Raw genomic sequence first — 25,461 nt, forward strand, 5'->3', positions numbered from 1 at the left:
TCCCCTCTTACATAGTATCACCCTGTTCATGTGGTTAATAATATATAATAATTCGTGCTGATTTGGAGAACAAATAGAAATAAACAAATGTAATTAACAAAACATTTGATTTGGCCAACAATGGTAGTGTACGTAAAATCAGTACTTACTTATTTATTGTGAAATACTTTTTTTTATTTCCAATTAATTTGGCAGATAAGAGATGGTACTACTATTTAATCAGTCAACAATGCCAGTTGAAGTTTCGTTAACTTCCCCTTTCCCTTGTAACTAGACACAGTGTTTCTCCTACAACTGCAAAGGTATAAAAAAAAATTATGTCTATAGATTTATCATCAAAAACTTAAAAATTATGCTATCACAATAAATTTTGGTTTAGTATTTATCTGCTTTTATTATCCACATTCTCAGAGTTAACACTCAAATCTCTTCTTATGATTCCAGGAACTTATGTGAAGCATGCAAATATTTGAGAATTCAGATTTATGTAATATATTTGTAAATTGAAGTTTTTTTAATGATTTGTTTAATCCATTTTCCACTTTGCTGTCCAGCATTCACATAAAAATTGTTACAATTTCTTCTGCTCAAATAACTTTGCGATTTCTTTTCAAACTATTTCTATTAGCAGCTCTCCATGAGCACTGCCTAAGAACATGTACATGAAGCTGTAAACTTTGTTTATTTGTTTGTTGGTCCTGTGGATGGAGGACTGTACAGTTTACAAAATATATTGGACCATTCCTGAATTATGATAGACATTTCTTGAAATTTGTTACACACATCAGTTAAGTGAAAGGTAATGTTACGTAATATTTTGTTATTGTATACACTTTACAAAAACAATCTTATTTGGTGCTCCAATATTGTTTCTCTAGAGACTTTCTTACCATATGCAAGCAGTGCTTGACCAAGTATCTCTTCACTGATGATTTGAAATTGTTTCTGTCTATTATTATTTTTGTGGATTTTGGTTATGTATTATACCATGGACCTTGCCATTGGTGGGGAGGCCTGCGTGTCTCAGCGATACAGATAGCTGTACCGTAGTTGCAACCACAACACAGGGGTATCTGTTGAGAGGCCAGACAAACGTATGGTTCCTGAAGAGGGGCAGCAGCCTTTTCAGTAGTTGCAGGGGCAACAGTCTGGATGATTGACTCATCTGGCCCTGTAACACTAACCAAAACATTCTTGCTGTGCTGGTACTGCAAATGGCTGGAAGCAAGGGGAAACTACAGCCATAATTTTTCCCGAGGGCATGCAGCTTTACTGTATGGTTAAATGTTGATGGCGTCCTCTTGGGTAAAATAGTCCCCCATTTGGATCTCTGGGCAGGGACTACTCAGGAGGATGTTCTTATCATGAGAAAGAAAACTGGTGTTCTACGGATTGGAGCGTGGAATGTCGGATCCTTTAATCGAGCAGGTCGGTTAGAAAATTTAAAAAGGGAAATGGATCGGTTAAAGCTAGGTATAGTGGGAATTAGTGAAGTTCAGTGCCAGGAGGAACAAGACTTCTGGTCAGGTGAATTCAGGGTTGTCAATACAAAATCATATAGGGGTAATGCTGGAGTAGGTTTAATAATGGGTAAGCTACTACAAACAGCATAGTGAACGCATTATTGTGGCCAAGATAAGACATGATGCCCACACTCACCACAGTAGTAAAAGTTTATATGCCAACTAGCTCTGCAGATGACGAAGAGATTGATGAAATGTATGATGAGTTAAAAGAAATTATTCAGGTAGTGAAGGGAGATGAAAATTTAATAGTCATGGGTGACTGGAATTCGACAGTAGGAAAAGGAAGAGAAGGAAACATGGTAGGTGAATATGGAATGGGGGTAAGAAATGAAAGAGGAAGCTGCCTGGTAGAATTTTTCACAGAGCATAACTTAATCATAGCTAAAACTTGGTTCAAGAATCATGAAAGAAGGTTGTATACGTGGAAGAGGCCTGGAGATACTGGAAGGTTTCAGATAGATTATATAATGGTAAGACAGAAATGTAGGAACCAGGTTTTAAATTGTAAGACATTCCCAGGGGCAGATGTGGACTCTGACTGTAGATTAAAACTGAAGAAACTGCATAAAGGTGGGAATTTAAGGAGATGGGACCTGGATAAACTGACAGAACTGGAGGTTGGAGGGAGTTTCAGCAGGAGCATAAGGGAACGATTGACAGGAACGGGGGAAAGAAATACAGTAGAAGATGAATGGGTAGCTTTGAGTGATGAAGTAGTGAAGGCAGCAGAGGATCAAGTAGGTAAAAAGACGAGGGCTAGTAGAAATCCTTGGGTAACACAAGAAATATTGAATTTAATTGATGAAAGGAGAAAATATAAAAAAGCAGTAAATGAAGCAGGCAAAAAGGAATACAAACGTCTCAAACATGAGATCGACAGGAAGTGCAAAATGTTTAAGCAGGGATGGCTAGAGGACAAATGTTACGGTGTAGAGGCATATCTCACTAGGGGTAAGATAGATACAGCCTACAGGAAAATTAAAGAGACCTTTGGAGAAAAGAGAACTACTTGTATGAATATCAAGAGCTCAGATGGAAACCCAGTTCTAAGCAAAGAAGGGAAAGCAGAAAGGTGGAAGGAGTATATAGAGGGTCTATACAAGGGCGATGTACTTGAGGACAATATTATCGAAAAGGAAGAGGGTGTAGATGAAGATGAAATGGGAGATATGATACTGCATGAAGAGTTTGACAGAGCACTGAAAGACCTGAGTCGAAACAAGGCCCCGGGAATAGACAACATTCCATTAGAACTACTGACAGCCTTAGGAGAGCCAGTCCTGACAAAACTCTACCATCTGGTGAGCAAGATGTATGAGACAGGTGAAATACCCTCAGACTTCAAAAAGAATATAATAATTACAATCCCAAAGAAAACAGGTGTTGACAGATGTGAAAATTACCGAACTATCTGTTTAATAAGTCACAGCTGAAAATACTAACACAAATTCTTTACAGACGGATGGAAAAACTGGTAGAAGCTGACCTCAGGGAAGATCAGTTTGGATTACATAGAAATATGGGAACACGTGAGGCAATATTGACCCTATGACTTATCTTAGAAGATAGATTAAGGAAAGACAAACCTACATTTCTAGCATTTGTAGACTTAGAGAAAGCATTTGACAATGTTGACTGGAATACTCTCTTTCAAATTCTGAAGGTGGCAGGGGTAAAACACCGGGAGTGAAAGCCTATTTACAATTTGTACAGAAACCAGATGGCGGTTATAAGAGTCGAGGGGCATGAGAGGGAAGCAGTGATTGGGAAGGGAGTGAGACAAGGTTATAGCCTACCCCCATGTTATTCAATCTGTATATTGAGCAAGCAGTAAAGGAAACAAAAGAAAAATCAGAGTAGGTATTAAAATCCATGGAGAAGAAATAAAAACTTTGAGGTTTCTCTGCTGACATTGTAATTCTGTTAGAGACAGCAAAGGACTTGGAATAGCAGTTGAACGGAATGGACAGTGTCTTGAAAGGAGGGTATAAGATGAACATGAACAAAAGCAAAATGAGGATAATGTAATGTAGTCAAATTAAGTCGGGTGATGCTGAAGGAATTAGATTAGGAAAGGCGACACTTAAAGTAGTAAATGAGTTTTGCTACTTGGGGAGAAAAATAACTGATGATGGCCGAAGTAGAGAGGATATAAAATGTAGACTGGTAATGGCAAGGAAAGTGTTTCTGAAGAAGAGAAATTTGTTAACATCAAGTATAGATTTAAGTGTCAGGAAGTCGTTTCTGAAAGTATTTGTATGGAGTGTAGCCATGTATGGAAGTGAAACGTGGGCAATAAATAGGTTGGACAAGAAGACAATAGAAGCTTTCGAAATGTGGTGCTACAGAAGAATGCTGAAGATTAGATGGGTAGATCGCATGACTAATGAGGAGGTATTGAATAGAATTGAGGAGAAGAGAAATTTGTGGCACAACTTGACTAGAAGAAGGGATCGGTTGGTAGGACATCTTCTGAGACATCAAGGGATCACCAATTTAGTACTGGAGGGCAGCATGGAGGGTAAAAATCATAGAGGGAGACCAAGAGATGAATACACTAAGCAGCTTCAGAAGGATGTAGGTTCTAGTAGGTACTGGGAGATGAAGAACCTTGCACAGGATAGAGTAGCATGAAGAGCTCCATCAAACCAGTCTCTGGACTGAAGACATCAACAACAACAACAACAACAACAACAACAACAACAACATTATACAGTTTGATGCCAGTAGGGAGTTCACACTGATCTCTACTCAAGAACTACTCTTCAGAGACATGTGTCTCAGCAGTGTTGGTGCCCAAACAAAGAAAAAAAATGCAAAAGTATGACTTTATATAATATCATCACGAAGTGCAACAGCTAGATAACGTAAAATAACTGTTGTTGAAAGAAACACATTTGAAAAATTCTCAGAATTTTAAATTTTCACTGTTCACAAAGTGTTACAAATAATTGTGATATGATGTGTTCATTTAGTTTGAAAATGTTAGTACTTTTAAGTTTGTACTGATTTTCCTTTCAAAAGCAATTTCTTATTACTAAAAATGAGATCTCTACTTCTTGCACTGGCAGTGATGGTGAGTTACCTACTTCTGATTGCCAAAATAAGTCAACTGCTAGCGTACACACTTTTGTTTGTGAAGAAATACATACTAATGTTGAAACATACGAGAATTGTTTCAATCATTGACTACAAAGTGAAATCATCTGAAAAACCCTGTTATTCATGGATGCTGTTTTGTGAAGTTCAGCCAGCATATCCTCTGCTGTCCAGTTGACTTCCTGTTCTCATCTTCTTTCCTAATAGTGAAGTGGTGAATTAGATGATACTCCCAATCAATATCCTTCTCATGGGTTATTTCATTAACAACATAAGGTTTGTCACCCTTTCTTCTTGTGCATCTGACAATAGTCTTTTGGTCTGTAGTAATTGCCGAATTGAGTTGCCTTCCATTTCACTGTAACCAACAACCATGCATTTTATATCAATGGTTTCTAGGTTAGGTATTAAGTAAACAGCAGCCAAGCACATTGAGGTAACAAATTTGTTATTTGTTTCTACTGTGTTCTTCATAGCGATCACTAAAACAGGAAATTTTGTTTACCATTGCAGGGAGAAATTTGAAATTTTTGCACAAACAACTTGCCATCTTGTATCTCTATTTCTGACCACAGGAAACAGTCCTGAAGCAGCCAAAGCCCACATTTACAGGAAGGTATATTCAGAAATGTACAGTCTCAGTTTCCCACATCCTAAAGAAGTCCACTGTCATCTATGCATGGCCTGAGTACCATTGGGTCAATAAAGATGAACTTAAACCTAATTATAATGCTCAACTTTTAGCAAAAGATAGCACTCAAGAGGAGAAGAAACTAGACGAGAAACAAGCAGATGCAACATTTGTAAGTTCAGCTTTAATCTCCAGCAAGTTTTGTTAGCACCAACTGATCCCACCAATTATTCTTTCTCTAATAAGCAATGATATAAATCTTTCAATTTTACATTGTATGACCTAAAATCAAAATAAGGAGATTGTTTCACATGGTTGGAAAATGAGGAAGCTGTGAGATAGCAAGCTGTTTGTAAGAATATTTCAAATCCCTTCCTGCATTGGTAAACCACATTTCCTGTTTTAGTGATTACAGTGGAGGACGCAATCCAAACAAATTTGTTGCTGCAATGTGCTGTTCAGGAAATACCTAACCTAGAAGCCATTGATTCAAAATTCATGGTTGTTGATCATAGTGAACCTGAATGCTGCTCAATAATTCAGTAATCCCTACAGAGCAATCTTCACTCTTTACAGCATAAACTGGACAAGAGCAATGTTCACCAAACATTGTTGGCAGTTTAGACAGTATTATTAATGAACAGTCTGCAGCTCGTGGTCTCACGGTAGTGTTCTCGCTTCCCGAGCACGGAATCCTGCGTTCGATTCCCAGCGGGGTCAGAGGTTTTCACTCGTGTCAAGATGACTGGGTGTTGTTGTGTTATCTTCATCATCATCATTCATCCCCATTATGGTCAGAGGAAGACAGTGGCAAACCACCTCCACTAGGACCTTGCCTAGTATGGCGATGCAGGTCTTCCGCATCTCTCCCCACTCTGCGTCAAGGAGTATGGGACTTCATCATCATCATTAATGAACAGGCTATGACATTGAAGTATTACAACTACATAACTCAGTATATCAAGTTCTAGCATTATAGTTATCTCCTCATTGGCAGCCCATATTGTGGCACAACTGGGCAGCTCAAGATATCTATTTTTTGTTGAAATGTGTATTGTGTCACTACAGTAAATCCTGAGTAGTATCCAGTTGTAGCATTAAATTGCCTAGTTGTAGCATTAAACATGGCACATCAAGTGGGCTAGAATCATACAGATAACTCAAAAGTCCAAAAAAATTAGTTACCTAGTTGGCGATACACTATCATAGCATAGTTGGTCATGACTCATCTACAGGAGGCGATATTTCAATACTGCCAATAGGCACACATAAAAGTGCCATACGCTGTCCTAGTTTTCGGAACAAATAGTAACTACTAGTAACTTGCTTTTCCCTCTTAACTTTCCCCAACCTACCTGTCTTGCTCCTCAAGTATGTAATCGTACTGTTGATTTATAACAACAAATTTTAAATCTATTATTTTTTCTTTTGTAACAGATTTTCTGGGTAGTATGGATATGGATTTTAATTTTGCTAACACCGTAATTCAGAATTTCAGTGTAATAGTTACAAAATATTACTGTATCCTCATTAATTGACAAATAACAAAATTAGTGTTTGTTTTCACTGTTTTATTACATAACTGTTTAATTACATAACTTTATTTCATTTGTAGCAGAACTGTTCCTTTAAATTTGCACACAAGATAGTTTACTTTAAACACTTATGGTGCAGAAATAAAGTATTCTGTGTAAGTAACAGTTTCTATAAACTTCACCCATGAGTTATCAAAACGTTGACACTCCTTTCTTTGACACTCCTGTGTGTGTTTTTTCTGATTCTGTATGAGTCTCAAAAGCCCTGACAAGTTTTAGCCCAAGTGATTGAAAATTCATATTTCAAATTTTATTACTCATGCAATTCATTATTTTAAATTGAATAGCATTTATTATATATAAATTGCTCAGTGATAGTCGTAACTTATTGCACATTGTAATCTTACCCTCCCTCATATCACCTGTTGATTTTCATTCCTTTTGTAATTAGCTTCAAGAGGAGTAAGATTTACAAATAACTTTTTTACTTGTCTTCTTTTCTTTTAGTTGGCCCCAGTTCATCACATCTAGAGGTTGATTCTTGAGGTTGAAATTTTTGACATTGTAGGTTCCAAGTGACATGATAATGTTGAAGTAAGCGTGTTCCACAATTTCTGTTTCTGAAATTTTATTATATCACATTTTTCTATATCAGACTGTCTTTACAATCTTCACTTTTAAATCAAGAATTAAATTGTTATTGCCAAAATTGAAAAACACATCTGATCACATCAGAGGCATACCCACTACTACTAACTCATTCTGCGGTAATATCAATATTCCAAAGAGTTTTCAAACTTTCTGCCAAATGACTCTCTACAAATCCATACCACTACTCTATAAATGATTCCAGAAATAAATTTCATAATTAGCATCAGATTGTGCAATTAATAATAGGAATCTTAAGTGTGCCAAAAATTTCGTAATTTCAGATGTTTCTAAAAGTAGAGTAATTTTAACTGTACATATAGTGCTCATACATATTGATTGTGATAAAGAAAATAAAATAATTTCCTTTTATTCATTTTAGCCTGAAATATAATAAACACCTGAGATAATATTGACCTGTTTAAAAGTTAGAAAGTATTTTTGGTATCGATAACTTCTTTTGAATAAAGTTAATGTTAGAGGAGGGTGTCCTTTTACAATGTAGGTGCTCATAACTTACAAACAGTTGGATTAGACATGGCTGCCTAGTAACGCATAGCCAATCCTCTTGTCCTAAAGAGATTTCGAGACATGACCCCAGAAAACATCAGAAGCATGGCCCAACAACCACTTCCCACAACACTTGGAGGTCCACACATCTCACTCAGTGGCATTACAGTTCTACATCTACATCTAAATATATATTCTGCAAACCTCTGTGAAGCACATGTCAGAGGGTACTTCCCTTTGTACTATATATTAAGGTATCTTCTTGTTCCATTTGTGTATGAAGAAGGGGAAGAAAGACTGCTTAAATGCATGTGCATGTTGTAGTTAGTTGAATCTTGTCTTTGCAGCCCTTACATAAGCAATAAGTACAATACTATTCCTAGATTCTTGGTCTTCAAACTTTGCCAATAGGCTTTCACAGGATATGGGATGTGTCTACAAGCATCTATCAATTCAGGTTTTCCACCATTCCCACAGCACACTTAACAGTTGAACAAACCTGTGATCATTTGTGCTGTACTTCTTCATACACATTTAATATCCCTCATTAGTCTTAGTTGGTTTGGATCCTTCTCACTGTAGTGATATTCTAAGATGAGACATAAATAAATAAAAATAAATAACATGAGTGAAGTAGTTTTAAAGTTCTTGCATAACATTTTTTTTTTTTAAATTATGCACAGGTTCTTACATATTTCAATAGGGTTTAAAGATTTCATGGCTTGATGTGCAGCACTTCGTTTCTTGGCACATAGTTCTTGTTTGCCTCTTTGTTCACAAAATTCACTTATGTTTTTCCTACTTTTGTTGTTCTCAGTTTGACAGGCTGGAGTAAACTTGTTTCCAGTAACAAACTTCACAGAATGTGGTTGCTTGTTTTCACTTACTGGTCTGCTTTTGGGATAAATTATTTCACAGGCCAGAATTACCTTTGTACTGAGAACTACTTTCAAAGCCTGTGTTTTCTTTTTGTTTACAAATGAATTTCTGTATGTGCTCTGCTCAATCACAGCTTATGATTTTCTTTCATGAGCTACGCAATTTATTACACATAACTTCAACAATTTTCTGCAGACTCTTAATATGTTCATTTAGCTTTTTTGTAACGTCACTGTAGTGCACACACTGATAGTTTTCAACCACAAAACTGTGACACTCACACACAGGAGTATTACAGACAGTCAAACTCACACCATATTGTATACCACTATGTTGTATACATTCATAGAATAGTGTTAAGTAGCACAATATTAGAAATCTCACAAATTTATCAAAATATTAATTTGTTTTTGTGCATCAACATCAACTAAACACTCAGTCTTGTCTCAGCTGACTTGAATAAAGCTCATTTCCTCTTGTGTACAGAAGTATTGACATTCTACAAAATGTACAGCCACTCAGCTTTTAAGCTAAAAATAATGTAATAATACTGTAGGCATCACTTACATTTTGCTAGAAATAGCTATGGACAGACAAGATAACTATCAAGACACAAACTTTATGGTCATTAACTCATTGGGGTGAAGTGAGATGATGTCGTGTCTAAAATTACCCTCTGTGACACACTTAACAGTATATCCAAAATGTTGATGTAGACAGAGTTTGCCAGAGTTTTAAGGGGTAGAGCCATGTAGCAGCTGACCCTCGCAGCCAGTGGCATTATATCAGGGAAGCTTGACCGTCTGTGAAGGTTCAGTGCTTCAACATGGACGATCTCACAGTCATCTCAAAATACTAGTTCTTTGTACATAACTTGGTTATAGAGATCTGAAGTTTTAACTTTATACTTGTCAGATAAGAGCATATTTTCTCATTATGTGTATGCTCATAGCAAATGAAAACCCCTCGATATTGGCCATTCACTTTTGGTAGAATGTCATGTAAGCTTCTGGAAAGGTGTGACTAATTATATTTGTAGTGTTTCAGGTTGAGGACAACATGCATTATGTCAGCAGGAGGTTACAGAGACATTAGGAGGTTACTGAGACATTGTGACTGTTCTCTTCCAACAGTGAAAGCTATAGACATAGGCTTTGTCAGCAATAAATTGGGGTGTGTGTGTGTGTGTGTGTGTGTGTGTGTGTGTGTGTGTGTGTGTGTGAGTGAGAGAGAGAGAGAGAGATAATATAGACACGCACTGAGAGAAAAAAAACTGCAACACCAAAAAATAATTACTATAGAGTAATGAAATTTTGGGAATAAATTTGTCTGGGTAACATATGTAGATGATTAACACTGCAAGATCACAGGTTATTGTAATTGTGAGGTATCCCATTGCAAATGTGAAATGCCGGTACATTAATAAATAGTGTAACCACCAGAATGTAGAATGGAAGCATGTGAACATGCATGCATTGTGTTATACAGGTGCCAGATGCCTGTTTGTGGGGTGGAGTTCCATGCCTGTTGCATTTTGTTGGTTAATACAGGTATGGGTAATGCTGGTTGTGAATGATGCTGGAATTGTCATCCAGTGATGTCCCAATTGTGCTTAATTCAAGACAGATCCGGTGATCGAGCAGGCCTAGCCAACATGTTGGCATTTTGTAGAGCATATTGGGTTACAAGAGCAGTGTGTGGGTAAGCATTATCCTGTTGCAAAACACCTCCTGGAATGCCGTTCATGAATGGCAGCACAACAGGACGAATTACCCGATCAATGTAGAGATTTGTAGTCAGGGTGTGGGATAACCACAGGCGTGCTCCTGCTGAGTCTAGGATGTAGATAGGCTGGTTGCAGGCCCTCAGCTGGCCTCCTCTGAGCCAACACACAGTCATCACTGGCACTGAGGCAGAACCAGCTTTAGTTCTCACTTGAAACCACTGAAGTTGCAAATGGCAGTGGCTTGAGGTCAGTGGAATGCAGGCTACAGGGCATCTGGCTTGGAGCTGTCCTTTGAAGTACATGATTTGGAATAGTTCATTGTGTCACTGTGGTGCCCAGTGCTGCTCAAGTTGCTGCTGGGGATGCAGTACAATGTGCCAGAGCCGTATGCCAAACACAATGGTCTTCCCTTTCGGTAGTGCCATGTGGCCGTCGAGACCCCATTCTTCTTGCGACCAAATGTTCCTGTGACGAATGCTGCCAGCAGTTGCGTACAGTGGCTACATTCCTGCTAAGTCTTCCTGCAGTACTGCAGATGGGACATCCAGCTTCTTGAAGCCATATTACACAACCTCATTTAAATTCATTAAGGTGTTGATAATGGTGTCTTTGTCACCTTAAAAAGACATTCTTGACTAACATCAACTCACCGTATTGAATCTCAAAGGTAACTAATGCTCATGACCTTTACTGTGTGTATTTAAAGCAAACTTGATTTGTGTCCTCATAGTGGCACTATTAGCGCCACTCGTATGTGACTGGTGTGAAAATTGAATAAACATCATCTTTCTCATGTAGAAACACACCTACCACCTTTGTTTATGTTGCACAAATTCTTTTTTGTGCAGCGATTTTTGTTACATAATTTTGTAGTTTCTGGTACTCCACTGAAGAAAGATTTTTGTTAAGAAACTGTCTAGCAGGCTGGTCAACTTTATCACAGAAGCATGTCTTACTGACTAGCTCTCCTAAAAATTAACTGAAACTTTTTTGTGTGTGTCTTTTGTTCACATTAATGACTAGAACAGATACAGTGATGCAAACATGGATCACCACGCTCACAGTCTAGGTGCAGAGTTCATAGCCTGATAAATCAAAATACATGCTCTTTTAGGGGGTTAGTTCGTTTTGTTCTTGCATCACTCCGAGGAGCTACCGTGTTTGTAGTTTTAGAGGTCTATATTGAGTAACCATCTTGCTTTGGAGAAGAATGAGTATTGATACCTCAGTTAGCATATGTTTTGAGTTTGTATGTACCATGCAACATATAATTTGAAAGTCCATTGTTAAGTCATTTTCTCAAATAAATTTAAATTAATGTACCCTTGTACCTACTATTTGTCCACGTATAGATGCTGAATGATCCAAAAAGTTTGATAAAGAATATTGACTGAAGCTTACATCTAATGATAAAGTTGCATCTCATAGCTCTTGACCGTATAGAATTCCCCTCTCCCCCTCCTCAACGTGATATGCATTCTGCACATATTGCTCCTTTAAACCAATTAATGAGACATTTTTGTATAAAATATGCATACAGTTTGTGTGTATGAAATAGGAAAAGATCTGTGCTAAGAGTAGGGCTAGTCATTAATGTGAACAAAAGACACACACAAAAAAGTTTCAGTTAATTTGTAGGAGAGCTAGTCAGTAAGACATACTTCCGTGATATGTATTTCAGCTGAAAAGTATTTTGCTGTGTATTAGAAGAAATTGACATGAAATGTTCTTTTATTTCCCGAGACTCTCATAAGCAATGTTATATCCTTGAGAAAAGATGTAATTGTTTTTTCTTTATTTTTGTAAATTTCTTGTTTATTGAAACAGAACACTGAGATAAAATGTTTTTTTACTAGAATCATCGGCTTATATACAACATTGGTATTGGTAGCCGGTAGAGTGATTCGCGGCTTCATCTCTGGAGCATCCTATAAGATAATGTTTACTGAACTTCCTAATGTGGATCGTGTTCTACAGGTAAATTATAGACTTATCAATGGTCCAGAATACTGTTATTTATTAATGTGTATGTTTACGTTGTCAGAATCATCGGTCTGTACACCACTTTGGTGTTGGTTGCAAGTAGCTTGTTGAGGAATCACTTCACTGGACTTTGCTTCAAGATCATGTTTGATGACATGCCTAATGTGGATAGGATTCTTCAGGTAAGAGGAGTTCCCTGAATTGCTGAAGTAGCGGCTTCAGTGGATGCTCCAGTTAGCTGGCTGAACAGTGTGCTTGGAGGAATGCCAGTTACCATCTTAGAAGTGCTATATCTGCTTTCATTTTTATGTCCATGTCATTCACATCTGACTTAGATTCAGCAGGAAGAAGCTGGAATTTTAGCTTTCTGTGCCATGTACTTGATGAGACAATAGGATTCAATAAATGTACAAATATTTTCAAAGAACAGGTTATGTCCCATTATGTTTCACTGCTCTGCTGTATGTTGTAACATATCACAAATGAAATCAATCGGCATCTGTAAATACATCCAAATAAACATACATTTGTTTCTTTTTCTTAATAGGTCCACATTTAGTTTGGATCTTTTCCTTTAGAAAAATTCTAAATATATCATGCATAATGTGTACATAGCATAAAATTTCATCGTGTACATAATCATTATCATCAGTCTTTTTTTATTTTGCGTTTACATATTTCATTGCTAAAGCATCAGACAAGCACTTGTATAAGCACATTCTTCTTCTTCTTCTTCCTCCTTACATTCCATAGAAAAAGCGTCGTTGCAAATTTCAGTATTATTGTAGGTGCAATAAATATATGTATATTTTAAGTTTTTTTCAGATACACCATTTTAATGTATCTCATCTGGAGTTTGACTATATCTCTCTCTCTCTCTCTCTCTCTCTCTCTCTCTCTCTCTCTCTCTCTCTCTAGATGTCAGTATTGGCCTGTGTCAGCTTCCTCCACCCTTTAATTCTCTTTCAGTTCTGCAATTTAAAGCACAGGTATCTAAGGCTGAATGTTGTAAAGCACTTCAATGTTTTACCATTTAGTCATAAGTTATATTACTAGTGTAAATATTGTTATACATTTCTTACATACATTTGTTTACAAGTAAGAAAAGATAAATATATAATAAATAAATATATAATAAATAAATATATGATAAATAAGTATATACAATGTTAATCTATAAATTATATTTCAGCTATGTCACGACATATACCTTGTGAGAGAAAGTGGTGAACTTGCCTTAGAAGAAGATTTGTTTGCTAAGCTTGTCTTCCTCTACCGGTCACCAGAAACACTTATCAAATGGACCAGACCGAGAGAGGAAGGGGAACTTGAAGGCGATGAAGCAGGAGATGTTCGATCAGCTGCTATGCAGTAATCATAGTGCAGTGTTTATTAATTTGAAGATAGGATGCATTGTGCTGTGTGTCCATACAATATGAAACAGTTTCATTTTGCTTTGAGAAAAAAGTGGATTATGGACAACATTGCTGTTTCAGAAAAGGTCAGATTACTTAATGAAGTAATTTCCAGTTCCTCGAGTATCAGTCTGTTACATGACAAAGAAACATTTTCAGGGGGTTTATTCTTATGTGAAACATGGTTGACATTAATCCACAAGATGTAGCTGTGCTGTTTTAAGCATCTGTACCATATTGCAAAAAAGGGAGCTGAACTCCACAAATAATCCATAAAAATTAAAAGATTGAAGTTTGACTTCCTCAGTGACATTGGACAATATTCAGATGATGTGGCATGTGTTGCTTGCAAGGCTGAAGTATTTCAAATACTATTTTATTTACATTGCCTAAATGAACATAGTAATGCTGTATTTATATATTCTTTATATTTAATATGATACTGTTGGGTAGTGCTTTTTAACATAATTGTAACTGATACAAATATTTAGTGAACTTTTATATACTTTTATATGCTAGTGTGAACATGATCATATAACTGCTGAATGATAAATGCTATTTTGTGGAATTTAGCACATTACTTTACAATACAGTCCTGTTTGATGAATGATTTATACTAATGAGATTTGTAGTGGTTGTTTTGTATGGTGCAGTGAAAATGACTGGAGATTGTGATTATATTTCATCCAGTGGCTTATATATAAAACAATTTTGTATATCTATGTTTCAATTAATAATGTTTATTTTTAATTACTGGCATGCAAGAACTTCCACACATCCACAAACTGTTGCAAAAATATGCTGTTCATATGCAAATGAATAAAAGAGCTTTTTTTACATACATGAACAATTAGTATTTTTGTTGTTATTTATCAGTAAGTAATGAAAAGTTGTACACATTTATATATTGACAGTCGGTAACACTATCGTTCAATTTAGCTCCTGTTGTGAACTTTGCTACTAGGATATGTAAATGCTCTGAGACTGCTATTGATAATATCTTTGTAGACAAATCTAGGGAAAAAAAGTCATATCACAAAACCAATAGTGAATGGGCTATCTGATCATGATATCTTGTGTTAAATGTTGAAACCTGTCAGGATAAAAAAAATCTATTAAATCTGAGTACAAGAGGGTAATAAATAATTCAAAATTGAGAAATTCAGGAAGTTGCTCAAAGACATGAACTGGATAGATGTTTACAATACTTCTGACTCAAATGGAAAATACAATCCATTCATTAATAAAGTTATCTCCACTTTTGAAAATTGTTTTGCCCTAAAGGTAAAACACATCACACAGAAGTCAAAAAATAAACTGTAGAGTACACAAGGAATAAATATATCATGTGGGACAAAAAGGAGACTGTATCGACTATCTAGGAACAGCTCTGACATTAGAATTGTAATACATTACAAATAATACAGCAAAATATTGAAGCAAGTAATCCAGAAATCGAAGCAGCTTTATTATGAGAAAAAGATAATTACATCAGGCAATAAAATAAACACTGTATGGGATATAGTGAAGACAGATACAGGTGGGGCCAGAAAGGAAGAGGAACAGATAGCTCTAAAAATAAATGACACTTTGGTAACAAGTACATGTAGCATTGCAAACCTCTTAAACAAGTACTTCATTTCTGTTACTGACAGCTTGGGGTTATCAGGTTCAGTGAACAGTGCAATGGAATATCTGAGACCAGTCTTTAAAAATAGCTTCAGTAAAATGGAAATGACACACTCATCTCCCAAAGAAGTAGCATCCATTATAAAATTGTTAAAGTCTAAGCAATCCTGTGGGTATGATAACATATCAACGAAGTTAATCAAAGAGCGCTCATGTTAAATTATATGTGTAATCAATCTCTTATCAGCAGAACATTTCCAGACTGACTTAAATATGCTGAAGTTAAGCCTCTTTCCAAGAAGGGGAATAAAGAGATACCATCAAACTATTGACCAATTTCACTTTTGTTGGCTTTCTCAAAAATATTTGAAAAGGTTGTGTTCAAGTGTCTCCTTAAGCATTTGACTGCAAATAATCTATATCTACATCTACATGGATACTCTGCAAATCACATTTAAGTGCCTGGTAGAGGGTTCATTGAACCATCTTCACAATTCCCTATTATTCCAATCTCGTATAGCACGCAAAAAGAACAAACACCTATATCTTTCCGTACAAGCTCTGATTTCCCTTATTTTATCATGGTGATCATTTCTTCCTATGTAGGTTGGTGTCAACAAAGTATTTTGGCATTCAAAGTAGGAAGTTGGGGATTGGAATTTGGTGAGAAAATTCTGTCCCAACGAAAAATGCCTTTCTGTTAATAATGTCCAGCCCAAATCGTATATCATTTCAGTGACTCTCTCTCCCATATTTTGTGATAATACAAAACACACTGCCCTTCTTTGAACTTTTTTGATGTACTCCTTCAGTCCTATATGGTAAGGATCCCACATCGTGCAGCAGTATTCTAAAAGAGGGCGGACGAGTGTAGTGTAGGCAGTCTCCTTAGTAGATCTGTTACATTTTCTAAGTGTCATGCCAATGAAACGGATTCTTTGGTTAGCCTTCCCCACAACGTTTTCTGTGTATTCCTTCCAATTTAAGTTGTTCGTAATTGTAATTCCCGTGTATTTAGTTGAATGTAAGGCCTTTAGATTTCACTAATTTATTGTGTAACCGAAGTTTAATGAATTCCTTTTAGAACTCATGTGGATGACCTCACACTTTTCTTTATTTAGGGTCAACTGCCAATTTTCACACCATTCAGATATCTTTTCTAAATCATTTTGCAATTTTTTTTGATCTTCTGATCACTTTATTAGTCGATAAACAACAGCATCGTCTGCAAACAACCTATATAGATAAGAAACAGCAAAGGGCCTATAACACTACCTTGGAGAACACCAGAAATCACTTCTGTTTTACTCGAAGACTTTCCATCAATTACTATGAACTGTGACTTCTCTGACAGGAAATCACAAATCCAGTCACATAACTGAGATGATATGCCATAAGCAAGCAATTTCAATAAAAGCCGCTTGTGTAGTACAGTGTCAAAAGCTTCTGGAAATCCAGAAATATGGAATTGATCTGAAATCCCGTGTCAATAGCACTCAACACTTCATGTGAATAAAGAGCTAGTTGTGTTTCACAAGAAAGATATTTTTTAAATCCATGTTGACTGTGTGTCAGTAGTCCATTTCCTTATAGGTAATTCACAATGTTCAAACACAACACAATACATGTTCCAGAATCTTGCTGCATGTCGATGTTAATGATATGAGCCGGTAATTAAGAGGGTTACTCCTACTACCTTTCTTGAATATTGCTGTGACCTGTGCAACTCTCCAGTCTTTGGGTACGGATTTTTTGTCGAGCGAATGGTTGTATATTATTGTTAAGTGTGGAGCTAATGCATCGGCATACTCTGAAAGGAACCTAATTGGTATACAGTCTGGACCAGAAGACTTGCTTTTATTAAGTGATTTAAGTTGCTTCACTACTCTGAGGATATTTACTTCTACGTTACTCATGTTGGCAGCTGTTCTTGATTCAAATTCTGGAATATTTACATCGTCTTCTTTTGTGAAGGCATTTCGGAAGGCTGTGTTTAGTAACTCTGCTTTGGCAGCACTGTCTTCAATAGTATCTCCATTGCTATCGCGCAGAGAAGGCATTGATTGTTTCTTGCCGCTAACATATTTCACATACAACCAGAATCTCTTTGGATTTTCTGCCAGGTTTCAAGACAAAGTGTCGTTGTGGAAACTGTTATAAGCATCTTGCATTGAAGTCTGTGCTGACTTTTGAGCTTCTGTAAAAGATCGCCAATCTTGGGGATTTTACATCTGTTTAAATTTGGCATGTTTGTTTCTTTGCTTCTGCAACAGTGTTCTGACCCATTTTGTGTACCAAGGAGGATCGGCTCCATCATTTGTTAATTTATTTGGTATAAATCTCTCAATTGCTGCTGATACTATTTCTTTGAATTCAAGCCACATCTGGTCTACACTTACATTATTGATTTGGAATGAGTGGAGATTGTCTTTCAGGAAGGTGTCAAGCGAATTTTTATCTGCTTTTTTGAATATGTATATTTTTCGTTTATTTTTATAGGATTTAGGGGTTACAATATTCAATCTTGTTAGGACAACTCTGTGTTCACTAACCCCCATATCCATTTTGATGCTCGTTATTAACTCAGGATTATGTGTTTCTAAGAGGTCAAGTCTGTTTTCACCTTTTACTATTTGCATGAGCTGATGAACTAAATGCTTAAAATAATTTTCAGAGAATGCATTTAGCACAATTTCGGATGATGTTTTATGTGAACCTCCAGAATTAAACATGTATTTTCGCCAACATATCGAGGTAAATTAAAGTCGCCACCAACTATAATTGTACGAGTCTTGTACGTGTTTGAAATCAAACTCAAGTTTTCTTTGAACCTTTCAGCAACTGTATAATTTCAATTGGGAGGTCGGTAAAAGGATCCAATTATTATCCTATTCCGGTTGTCAACAATGATCTCTGCCCATACAAACTCACAGAAACTATCTACTTTAATTTCGCGACTAGATAACTACATCTAACAGCAGCAAACATGCCACAGCCAACTGTGTTTAGCCTATCCTTTCAGACACCATTAGGTTCTTCGCAAAAATTTCAGCTGAGCTTATCTCCAGCTTTAGCCAGCTTTCGGTGCCTATAACAATTTGAGCATCAGTGCTTTCTATTAGCACTTGGAGCTCTGGTACTTTCCCAACACAACTAAGACAATTTACAGCTGTTATATTGATGGTTCCTGTATCTATTTTCTTCCTGTGTTCGATCTGCACTCTTTGTGACTGAAGTCCTAAGTCCTTCTTGTGTTTTCCCGATACCCTCTAACCTAAAAAACCGCCCAGTCCACACCACACAGCCCCTGCTATCCCTGTAGCGACCTCCTGCATATAGTGGACACCTGACCTATTCAGCGGAACCTGAAATCCAACCGCCCTTTGGCACAAGTCAAGGAATCTGCAGCCTACATTGTCGCAGAACCATCTGAGCCGCTAATTCAGACCCTCCATTCAGCTCTGTACCAGAGGTCTGCAATCGGTCCTGTTGACTATGCTGCAAATGGTCAGCTCTGGTTTCATCTTGCAAGCAAGACTGACAGCCTTTACCACTCCTGTTAGCCACTCGAAACCAGAGAGAATCTCTTCTGATCCAAAGTGATACACATCATTGGTACTGATGTGAGCAACCACCTGCAGTTGGCTGCACTCTGTGCTCTTCATGGCGTCCGGGAGGACCTGTTCCACGTCTGGAGTGACTCCACCTGGAGTGCACATTAGTTCTCTTTCCCTTCTTGGCAGCCATGCCCCTAAGAGGCCCCATAACACGCCTAACGGGGCTCCCAACTGTCAGTAATCCCACCCTCTGTGATTGTCTGGATCTTGCAGGCTGAGAGGTTTCCTCTGAAACATGACAGGTGACAGCACCTGGCTCAGTGACAGTGTCAGCCACAGACAGCACCTGGAACCTGTTTGTCAGACAAACTGGGGAGGCCTTACATACAGCCACCTGCTATGCCCCTTACATGTGGCCACCCGCTACGCCCCGGGGCGACCTCCCACTTCACCACAGGTGAGCGGTCAACTTCAGTGTGAGCACTAACTGGGATGGCCACCGGTCATGACTGATTGGAGGACTCAGACGTGCTGGACGTTCGTTGGATCCCCACGGCCGGTCCACAACAATGGTGCCCATCCACTGCAGCCTCAAGTTATGTAATCAAAGCCAGCTGAGAGCAAAATGTCACCAACCTGGCTCACATCCGCAGACAACAATTGCTGTGTGTCCATACTAATGACCATGGAAAACTAAACTATGCAGATAAACAGACTATTGGCACATGCTGCGCAACTCGACTGTAGACCCTGATGAAAACACAGGAACTGTTTCTAATAAATTAGATTAATTTGCAGAGATTCAAAAACCTAACTGCCAAAGCACTCAGGTGAAACTAAATAACTCGCCCCTTATTAGGGACTTTTAATATGTCACAAAGTCAGTTTACTTTCCGACACAAACAGAAACTTGAGAACTGTGGCTATTAGATATTAAATAAAAATGTAGAAACTAAAGCAACTACACTGTTAAAGCACACAGACGATATACAATTTGCTCCTGGTCAGGAACTTGTAAAAGTCACAAAATCGGTTTTCTTCCCTGTTGCTGCTTGTGTCTCGGCCGGCTACTGCTGCCTGACAATAATATATTGTCCAAGTCACAGTTTGGATTTCTTAAGGGTTCTGATGTAGAGAAAGCTATTTACACTTACAATAGAATGTACTTAATTCATTAGATAATAAATTATAGGCTTCTGGCATTTTCTGTGACCTGTCAAAAATCTTTGGCTGTGTGAACCACAACATTCTCTTAAGTAAATTAGAATATTACGGTGTCACCGGCAATACTGCAAAATGGTTTGAGTCTTATCTATCTAACAGAAAACAAAGGATGTTGTTGCAAAATACCTGTGCAGTAAGCAGTCAGTCTTCATGTAACAGTGTTCCTCAAGGTTCCATCTTGGGTTTATTGCTTTTTCTTGTGTACATTAATGACCTCTCATCTGTTACATTGCCAGATGCTAAGTTTGTTTTGTTTGCAGATAAAACAAACATTCCAATAAGTAGCAAGTCAAGTACAGATTTAAAAATAGCTGCTAATCAAATTTTCACAGACATTAATAAGTGGTTTAAAGCTAATTCACTGTCATTAAACTTTCAGAAGACCCACTATATGTAGTTCAGAAACTGTAAGAGGTTTCCTTCCAGCATGTCTATAACAGAGGAAGACATGCAGATTGAAGAGGTTGACAGTGTCAAATTTCTGGGATTACAACTTGATAATAAATTCAGTTGGGAACGGCATACCACAGAATTGCTTAAGTACCTAAACAAGTATGTATTTGCAGTGAGAATGGTGTCAGATTTAGGACATATAAATATAAAAAAACTTGTATACTTTGTTTACTTTCATTCTATTGCGTCATATGGGATCATATTCTGGGGCAACTCATCAAACCAAGCAAATGTTTTTAGGGTGCAAAAGCATGTAGTAAGAATCATTTGTGGCATAAATTCAAGAACTTCATGTAGAAACCTGTTCTAGGAACTTGGTATTCTAATCACTACTTCTATGTATATTTATTCCTTAATGAAATTTGTTGCAAGTATTACATCTCTATTTCCAACCAATAGCTCAATACATTGTATCAATACTAGGAATAAGAACAATCTAGATAAAGACCTAAAATCACTTAACTTTGTCCAAAAAGGAGTCCAATATTCAGGAACACACATTTTCAATAAATTGCCAGCAATTATTAAAAACTTGGTTTCAGATAAAACACAGTTTGAACAGAGTTTGAAAGACTTTTTGATAGGCAACTCCTTCTACTCCATAGATGAATATCTTAACAGAGACTGCTAAGCCAGCTTAAGTAAAAATATCTGTTAGATTTCAGTTTTGACAGCTCTTGGTCACGACAGTCAAGATTAGGTATTTTGTGTACGATAAATTTATTAATAGTGCATAACAATGTTTCATTCTGACAGCATGTTGCATCTCGTGGTCGTGCGGTAGCGTTCTCGCTTCCCACGCCCGGGTTCCCGGGTTCGATTCCCGGCGGGGTCAGGGATTTTCTCTGCCTCGTGATGGCTGGGTGTTGCGTGCTGTCCTTAGGTTAGTTAGGTTTAAGTAGTTCTAAGTTCTAGGGGACTTATGACCACAGCAGTTGAGTCCCATAGTGCTCAGAGCCATTTGAACCATTTTTTTGACAGCATGTTAATTCTGCAAATATTAGCTGTTCCATTTTACTGATCAGGGTAGTAAGTATTATATTCAAATGTTTTGTTTTTATGTTCTACTTTCTGACATGTTCCACACCCACGAGAATCATCTGATTTTTTGGGACTATGGAATGAAAACTGAATCTAATCTAATCTGTGACAAAATATATCAAGTGTTTCTGAAACCTCTAGTTTGAGACTCTTTGGTTGGATATTTAGTTGGTATCTATGTTAATTTTGTGGCCTCTATCAAGCAGACAATAAGTGGCTGATTACTCATTATTTTATTTTATAATATACCTCTGTGTCCTTCAAATCCTGTGGAAAAATCACTTCCAATCTTGCCTACATAAATGTGGGCACAGAATGTTTGAACTTGTCCTTGCGATTTTATTTATAGATTAGCTAGCCAATTCCCTGTAGTGTCACCCATGTCATTATGTCTTCCACCTGACTCTGGCATTTCCACCTCTTCCTTTCCATCTCCACATTCCTATCTCTCTGATGATCTCTACCTCTCCCCCGTCTCTGTACATCACCACCTACTCTCTAGCTCCATCCCCTCATTGCCCTCTCTCTGTCCATCTTTTCATCATCCTCTTCCTCCCTCCCACCTCATCCCCCTCCTTGTTTAAGAGTAACAGATTGGTGGCCATTAATATTTCAAAACCATGATAGCAACATTGAACATAGGTCAAATTGACATTAAACTGTACTACATACTTGTACTTTCAAATGATTGACATTACTGCACAAAGTCAGTCAGAGTAACGCCATCTACAGTCTGGGTATAGGGAAAGATTAAACATCTACATTACATCCACATATGCATCCATACTCTGGAAACCACCTCAAGTGCATGACAGAGGCTATTTTCCATTGTGCCAGTTATTGTGGTTTCTTCCCATTCCATTCAGGTATGGAACACAAGAAGAACAGTCGTAAGAATATTTTTCCTACGTGGAATGTTTCCCTCTATTATAACCATATATATATATATATATATATATATATATATATATATATATATATATGTACACTCCTGGAAATTGAAATAAGAACACCGTGAATTCATTGTCCCAGGAAGGGGAAACTTTATTGACACATTCCTGGGGTCAGATACATCACATGATCACACTGACAGAACCACAGGCACATAGACACAGGCAACAGAGCATGCACAATGTCGGCACTAGTACAGTGTATATCCACCTTTCGCAGCAATGCAGGCTGCTATTCTCCCATGGAGACGATCGTAGAGATGCTGGATGTAGTCCTGTGGAACGGCTTGCCATGCCATTTCCACCTGGCGCCTCAGTTGGACCAGCGTTCGTGCTGGACGTGCAGACCGCGTGAGACGACGCTTCATCCAGTCCCAAACATGCTCAATGGGGGACAGATCCGGAGATCTTGCTGGCCAGGGTAGTTGACTTACACCTTCTAGAGCACGTTGGGTGGCACAGGATACATGCGGACGTGCATTGTCCTGTTGGAACAGCAAGTTCCCTTGCCGGTCTAGGAATGGTAGAACGATGGGGTCGATGACGGTTTGGATGTACCGTGCACTATTCAGTGTCCCCTCGACGATCACCAGTGATGTACGGCCAGTGTAGGAGATCGCTCCCCACACCATGATGCCAGGTGTTGGCCCTGTGTGCCTCGGTCGTATGCAGTCCTGATTGTGGCGCTCACCTGCACGGCGCCAAACACGCATACGACCATCATTGGCACCAAGGCAGAAGCGACTCTCATCGCTGAAGACGACACGTCTCCATTCGTCCCTCCATTCACGCCTGTCGCGACACCACTGGAGGCGGGCTGCACGATGTTGGGGCGTGACCGGAAGACGGCCTAACGGTGTGCGGGACCGTAGCCCAGCTTCATGGAGACGGTTGCGAATGGTCCTCGCCGATACCCCAGGAGCAACAGTGTCCCTAATTTGCTGGGAAGTGGCGGTGCGGTCCCCTACGGCACTGCGTAGGATCCTACGGTCTTGGCGTGCATCCGTGCGTCGCTGCGGTCCGGTCCCAGGTCGACGGGCACGTGCACCTTCCGCCGACCACTAGCGACAACATCGATGTACTGTGGAGACCTCACGCCCCATGTGTTGAGCAATTCGGCGGTACGTCCACCCGGCCTCCCGCATGCCCACTATACGCCCTCGCTCAAAGTCCGTCAACTGCACATACGGTTCACGTCCACGCTGTCGCAGCATGCTACCAGTGTTAAAGACTGCGATGGAGCTCCGTATGCCACGGCAAACTGGCTGACACTGAGGGCGGCGGTGCACAAATGCTGCGCAGCTAGCGCCATTCGACGGCCAACACCGCGGTTCCTGGTGTGTCCGCTGTGCCGTGCGTGTGATCATTGCTTGTACAGCCCTCTCGCAGTGTCCGGAGCAAGTATGGTGGGTCTGACACACCGGTGTCAATGTGTTCTTTTTTCCATTAATAGAGGGAAACATTCCATGTAGGAAATATATATCTAAAAACAAAGATGATGTGCTTACCAAATGAAAGTGCTGGCAGGTCGACAGACACACAAACAAACGCAAACATACGCACAAAATTCAAGCTTTCGCAACAAACTGTTGCCTCATCAGGAAAGAGGGAAGGAGAGGGAAAGACGAAAGGATGTGGGTTTTAAGGGAGAGGGTAAGGAGTCATTCCAATCCCGGGAGCGGAAAGACTTACCTTAGGGGGAAAAAAGGGCAGGTATACACCTGCGTGCGTACACACACATATCCATCCACACATATACAGACACAAGCAGACATATTTAAAGACAAAGAGTTTGGGCAGAGATGTCAGTCAAGGCGGAAGTGCAGAGGCAAAGATGTTGTTGAATGACAGGTGAGGTATGAGTGGCGGCAACTTGAAATTAGAGGAGATTGAGGCCTGGTGGGTAATGGGAAGAGAGGATGTATTGAAGAGCAAGTTCCCATCTCCGGAGTTCGGATAGGTTGGTGTTGGTGGGAAGTATCCAGATAACCCGGACGGTGTAACACTGTGCCAAGATGTGCTGGCCTTGCACCAAGGCATGTTTAGCCACAGGGTGATCCTCATTACCAACAAACACTGTCTGCCTGTGTCCATTCATGCGAATGGACAGTTTGTTGCTGGTCATTCCCACATAGAATGCATCACAGTGTAGGCAGGTCAGTTGGTAAATCACGTGTGTGCTTTCACACGTGGCTCTGCCTTTGATCGTGTACACCTTCCGGTTTACAGGACTGGAGTAGGTGGTGGTGGGAGGGTGCATGGGACAGGTTTTACACCGGGGGCAGTTACAAGGGTAGGAGCCAGAGGGTAGGGAAGGTGGTTTGGGGATTTCATAGGGATGAACCAAGAGGTTCCGAAGGTTAGGTGGATGGCGGAAAGACACTCTTGGTGGAGTGGGGAGGATTTCATGAAGGATGGATCTCATTTCAGGGCAGGATTTGAGGAAGTCATGTCCCTGCTGGAGAGCCACATTCAGAGTCTGGTCCAGTCCCGGAAAGTATCCTGTCACAAGTGGGGCACTTTTGTGGTTCTTGTGTGGGAGGTTCTGGGTTTGAGGGGATGAGGAAGTGGCTCTGGTTATTTGCTTCTGTACCAGGTCGGGAGGGTAGTTACGGGATGCGAAAGCTGTTGTCAAGTTGTTGGTGTAATGGTTCA

The 25,461-nt window shown here is 38.9% G+C and overlaps 1 protein-coding gene across 1 annotated transcript in view; it reads left to right on the top strand.

Annotated features, from left to right (window-relative positions):
- The window catches only part of LOC124616722 (piezo-type mechanosensitive ion channel component), a 684,203-nt gene extending 669,404 nt beyond the window's left edge, over positions 1-14,799 (top strand). The window contains exons 46-47 of the mRNA XM_047145082.1: positions 12,411-12,531; positions 13,730-14,799. Coding sequence (XP_047001038.1) covers positions 12,411-12,531; positions 13,730-13,912 — 304 coding nt within the window. The 3' untranslated portion in view covers positions 13,913-14,799. The remainder of the gene's footprint in view (positions 1-12,410; positions 12,532-13,729) is intronic.
- The last annotated feature ends 10,662 nt before the right edge of the window (positions 14,800-25,461 follow it).

The sequence above is a fragment of the Schistocerca americana genome, chromosome 5 (genome assembly GCF_021461395.2).
Source record: "Schistocerca americana isolate TAMUIC-IGC-003095 chromosome 5, iqSchAmer2.1, whole genome shotgun sequence".
In the NCBI taxonomy this organism is placed as follows: Eukaryota; Metazoa; Arthropoda; class Insecta; order Orthoptera; family Acrididae; genus Schistocerca; species Schistocerca americana.